Raw genomic sequence first — 5,761 nt, forward strand, 5'->3', positions numbered from 1 at the left:
ATATAAAAAAACGAGAAAAAAAAAATTATTTACTAATAAGCGTCATTTTTTGTTGAATTACTTTTAATAAAAATCATATAGAATAGTTTTGTACCGTAGTAAACTAAAATTAACAAAAGTAAAAAATTAACAGTTGAGTTCTTTAGTTTAAGATGCATAATAAGACAAAATCTAATTTTCAAAAGGTATTCTTCAATTCTAAAAAAAAAGTTAGAAAAAACTGTAAGTGTTTTTAAAAAAACTTTATTAAAACGTATGTCCAAATATACTTTAGAGTGTTAGAATTATTTATGTAGTAAAATGCATATGATCACGTAAAACTAGTACGTAGAATGCAAAATAAAAATTATAAATAACTATACGTCACACTACTGTAAAAATAATAAAAATAGTAACAATGATTCAAAATAGTTGAGTTTTGTAAGCTAATTTTATAGCTTCAAGCTACGGTACAATTATAAACTCAGTTTTAACTAAAGCATAAGAGCTTTAAAAAATTTAAAATTTAAATACTTAAATGTTTGAAGCAACTTAAAAGTACACCAACAGTAAAAGTTTTTGCAAGTAACACAGGCTTTACATTATAAAATAATAACATAAACGTATTCTTTGAAAAAATATTGGAAAAGATATAATTATTTCAAACAACAAAGAATTAACAAAATGCTTTTTTTTTTATACCAGTTTGCCTAGTTTGGTTTAGTTTTAAAAAAAATGTCAGTGCTTTCTATACAAGACACAAGCCTGCAAACGCTTTGTACAGAACTTATCCTATCTTGAAAAGTCTCTGGAAATTATTTTTGAAAATAGCTCGTAAAACACGTTAAAAATTTAATTTAAAAAGTTTCATAATAACTATAATTTTTCATAAGGTACTTTCAAAGTATTTAATGATGATGTAGTTATAATTGAATATACAATTGAAATAAACAACAGGTTATTCAATTGTGCTAAGTGCTAATTTTCTGAACTTAGGTTTTAAGGTTTTGCTTTTCAAAACTAAAAGTAACATAAGGAAAACTATAAAAACAACTCAAAAATCAAACAAGTTTAAACATCTCCCTGCCGCTGCTCTGTCTACTTTCAAATTTGGAAAGTTTAATAGCACGGATAAAAAAGAATACTTTAAATTAAACTATAATGTTTATAGCATCCTGATAAACACTTTTAAATGTTAAAACATATGTTGTAATAGGTAAATAATGTTTACAATAAAATCTCGCTATAATTATAAATGTTCACTCAGAAATCAGAAAACTTTTCGTATTCGGTGCCGCGGTTGTGACTGGGCACCTCGTGCTTCAAAACGTCATAACCCATCGCTCCCTCACTATTTGTGACGTCATTTATCATGGTGACGTCATCGAAGTATCCGTGGCTCATGTTCAGCAGCAGCCGGTCCTCCCTCCTTTCCCGCCATCTCCTCCGCATCAGTGACGTCACAATGGCGGCAATTAGGAGAAGCAAAAGGGAAATCCCCACGACTATGAGGAAGGCTGAGCCGTGGTGGGGAGAAGTAGGTTGTGACGTGGTTAGTGACGTGGTTGATGACGCGGTTGGCGGGAAAGTTTGTGTTTCTGGTGTGGTTGGTGTCACTGCTTCAGTTTGCACTTCTGTTGTTTGATTCGCTTCTGTTACTTCTGCTGCTGTTGTTGTTTGGTTCTGAGCTGAAATTTTTTTATTCTATTTAACGTCAATAGAGAGTATAAGTTCTATGAAAAATAGTTTATAAAGCGTCTTGGTGTGTTTAAAGGATTGAAAATTTAGCATTTCGCTGTTTACCTTTTTTTAAATTTATACTTTTGGATTTAACTTAGACAGTCAAAGTCCCTCATAAAAGAAATAGGAGGGTTTCATGTTCAAGTAATGATAACTTTAGTAAAACGTGCATGGTTCATGTCTTACATGAAAACAGTTTACATAAAAAAAGCGTAGACCATATAAAATAGTCATAATTAAGTGTATTAAAGTAAAAAAAATATTTTTTTTTGCTACAGTGACCGTTAGAAAAATGAAGCTCTTTGAAATTTACAATCGAGCACATTTATATATATAATTAAAATTCTAGAAAACTGAAAAAAAAAACAACGACATTTGAGAACACAGCAAAGTAAGAATACTAAAAGATAAATAAAAAGTTTTATTTTCTGGCTAAAACATCGGTTAGAGTAAATGTTCCAAAAAAAAAACTATTTCTAACTCAAAAATTCAAACCCCAATCCAATGATTATTTTAATTAAAGGCAAATGACCGTTTTCTAGAATTTAAAAAAAGTCTTAGTTAGCTTTTTATATAAGGAAAATAGTTGGATCTAAAGTTTGGACATTTTCTAAAAAATTCAAAAATGCTAATCGAGCTAAATTAAAATATCGTGTATAAAGTTTAAATTTGAAAAAGAAGCTTAAATGCTGTTGTAAAAATATATAGGTATATATTTTGTAGATTTTATCATAATTTAAACCGGGTTTAACTGTTAGTGATATTGTTTTTAGTTTAGTTAAAATACGGAAGTTATATGCTATTAAAGAGAACAACAATTCTTTAATTTTAAACAACTTTTCGAAACTAAATGTTTTTTTTTGAAACTCTTTTTTAATTTTTTATAAGGTTTCTTCAAGACTATTACTGTCGTCAAGTCACATATTCAACGCATTTAAATTAAACTATTACTTACAATTTTATACAAACCAAAGCATGCGTGGAAATTTTAAATAAATTTTAAATTACATAACATTGACGTAAATTAAAAACATTAATTTTTACCAAAAAGTCGTATGCTTAAGATTGCGAATAAAAAAAAACCTTTTTGTGGACAACACATGGCTTAAATACTTTTCTAACAAAGGAAGTTTTTACGCTGTAAGTCGAATTTTAAGGCCTTTTGTTAGATAGATTCAAGTCACTTTTTTAAACCTTTATAAAAGTTATGTATTGTGCATCTAAAAAGCTGTGGTGTTGTGGTTTGCAGTTTACACACAAAATTATATAAAAATATAATTTCCAGTAAAATAGTTATTCTTTATATAAAAAAAAAGCTTTTTTTAAATACTTTTTTTTCAACGACAGTAATTTTAAAATATAAAGTATATATGTTTACTAGGACAATTTTTTAATAACCTAAGTATATGTAAAAGTAAACACACGGTTGCTAAAAGTACCCTAAGAAATCAAATTATCCCACAAGTTAGCATATAACAATTCATACGAACATAGATTGAAAACAAAATCAAAATTTTATACTTTGAACCAAATTTAGTTTTAGCTTAAATAAATTATTCCCAATACTCAATCAACTGTTTTTGTGTGTTTAAAAATTTTAATTAAACAGTATAGAGAATAGAGTTAACAAAATATAGTTAACATATTAACTAATTTCCTTATATAAAAACATTAGCAAGTTTTGGTAAATATAAATAGATTCCAACTAAACAGAAAATTAATTTAGTAAATCAGCTGTTAGAAATTTTCTTTAAAGTAAGCTCTTTATAAAAAAAAACAAAGTTATTTAATACTCTACTTAAAAACGTTCACAAAATAGGAATTTAAATTTCGCTTGATTAGCTTTATATGAGCTCTAAATTTTGTTTGCCCTTATGCTTCAATTTTAAAACTTGTTTCACGTTTTACAAAGAAGTTTAACTATACTTGGCTGTTAAGCAGTGTTTCTAAAAGTGACAATTTTTTAGTTTTACTAATCAGAAGATTTAGCGAATGAATATTTACAATATGTCAGTTTTAAACATTAAACATATAAAAACTTAGAACACTATATAAAAAAGTGATATAAGAGAAATAACCTTAATATTTTTTCTAAAAACGATACTTTAGATAGTATGACCAGAACTTAACAATTAAAGTTTTAAATTTTAATAGTTTTCAAACTTGTTTTATAAACTCTAACCTTAAGTTTAATTAAATAACAATTTCCAACAAATGAATAAATATAAAAAATAAATTATATAACTCACCAGCTGAATAAGAAACTGCATTCATCAAAAGAATTAATAAGACACATTTGTTTGAACTATTCATGGTTATTATTTTAAAGTAAAAAATACAAACAGTTTTTTTTTAAATATCTGTAAAAACTTATTTACTAAACTTCCTATTTAAAGCAATATCAAATCTTCTTTTATGTAAAATTTAAGTTGATCTATAAAATCTAGATTTCAAACGAAAAGTTTTTGTTGCTAGAGTCAATTTTCGTACTTTAGTATGAATAAAAAGAGTTCAGTACTAAAAGTTTTACAAACTAAGTTTAGAAGTTTTTATGCCACAGACAACTATTTTCGTTAAAAACAAATTTTAAGTACGACTAAAATCTAAATGTATTTGTTTTTCTTTTCATTTTAAATAAGTTTACTCGGCTTGAAGGCTTTTAAACTGTTGACTTTCCTCTTTCATTTTTAATCAATTTAACAGTGAAGTTGAACATAAACATAAAAACAACAAATAAAAACCAGCTCATCTGACCACAAAAGCATTTTTGTTCAATTTCGCTGTTTTTAGGTTACATTTTAGCAAAACTTCTACTGCAACAAAATTTAATATCACCAAAAAAAACGGTTTAAATTTTACTAATTAATATTTATTAATATAAAACCAACTTTTTTATTTCAAATTGCAAGGGTTTTAAAAGCTTTAAATTTTTAATAATACTTTAGTTTCTATATAAAAAATACTTTTCCTCTTAACTTTAATTTGTAAGCATCTAAAAAATAGTTTTTTTACAAATTCACTACAACAAAGTTTAAATTTGAAGTACTCCGTGTGTTTATTTAAATGCAAAGTAAAAAACAACAAACTAAAAAACTGCTGTTTTAAAACTATTTTTGGATTTAAAATAAAACAAATCTGTTAAAAACTACATTTGTAAATTATTAATTTGTATTATTAAATAATACAATTAAAAGTTTTGTTTTTATAAAAACTCTGCATTCTTAGACGTTATTTTTCACTTAATACTTTGTCTCTGTTGATTTATTTTAAAACAAATATAAAACAAAATTTATCTTGAAGTCAAGTTTCTGACTAAAATTCAATATAAAAAGTGAATTTTTTTTACATAAGACAGTTCACGAGGTCTTCATACATTTTCTCAAGATAGCTTCAGGCCATATTCAGCAGTTTAAACTTTTTTGTCGTTCTATAGTAAGCTCGTTTTTCAGTGGCAAAAATATCAACTTAATTAAGCTTTTTGTGCTTATTAAACTCATTAAATTTTTTGTGCTTATTTTTGTGCTTGTTTTTGTGCTTGTTTTCAATAAACTTTAACATATACATATATATATAACACAAGTCTTAAGATTGAACAATTTTTTGAAAAAAAAAAAAAAGTAGCTGAAGATAAAGTAGCTCGTTTTAACAAACTACTAACAAAAAAAATCTCCCTTAGCTTCCTAAATGACTACTTATTTATAAACACTTATGTGAAGTTAAATAGATCTAAGCTTCCTCGTGAGAAATGCCTTTAACGTGACAAAAGTTTCAAACAAAAAGTGTCTAGTATCAATTTTGCTTCCCAGTTTAAATATTTGTTTTAATAACGTTCGTTTTTTGAATTTTTTTAAGTGAAAACAAATAAGCTGATAAATAAAGTTTTTTTTAATTGTAAAATTTAAACATTTTTTTATCTAAAAAATAATTACATATCTAGTACTTATCTTTGTCTTCAAAATAAACCTGTAGAAAAATGTTTAAGTTATTTTGCTAACTTTTTACTATAAGCTGGTTTGAAACAAAACAAAACAAAAGAGATTTT

At 25.6% G+C, this 5,761-nt stretch overlaps 1 protein-coding gene across 1 annotated transcript; it reads right to left on the reverse strand.

Annotated features, from left to right (window-relative positions):
- LOC145844237 (uncharacterized) lies at positions 1–4,089 on the reverse strand. The gene is made up of 2 exons (XM_082951611.1): positions 3,969–4,089; positions 1–1,667 (listed from the first exon to the last, which is right to left on the reverse strand). Exons 1-2 carry the CDS (start codon positions 4,030–4,032, stop codon positions 1,243–1,245), a joined length of 489 nt encoding a protein of 162 aa, XP_082807737.1. The 5' UTR covers positions 4,033–4,089; the 3' UTR covers positions 1–1,242.
- Between the last annotated feature and the right edge of the window lie 1,672 nt (positions 4,090–5,761).

This window comes from Thalia democratica, chromosome 9, assembly GCF_965202585.1.
Source record: "Thalia democratica chromosome 9, ktThaDemo2.hap1.1, whole genome shotgun sequence".
Classification (NCBI taxonomy): domain Eukaryota; kingdom Metazoa; phylum Chordata; class Thaliacea; order Salpida; family Salpidae; genus Thalia; species Thalia democratica.

Bases quoted from the DNA above. Each gene is read 5' to 3' on its own strand.
- LOC145844237 (XM_082951611.1), bottom strand. From the start codon at position 4,032: ATGAATAGTTCAAACAAATGTGTCTTATTAATTCTTTTGATGAATGCA. The intron at 1,668-3,968 runs GTGAGTTATATA...AAAAAATTTCAG, and splicing joins TGCAGTTTCTTATTCAGCTG to CTCAGAACCAAACAACAACA.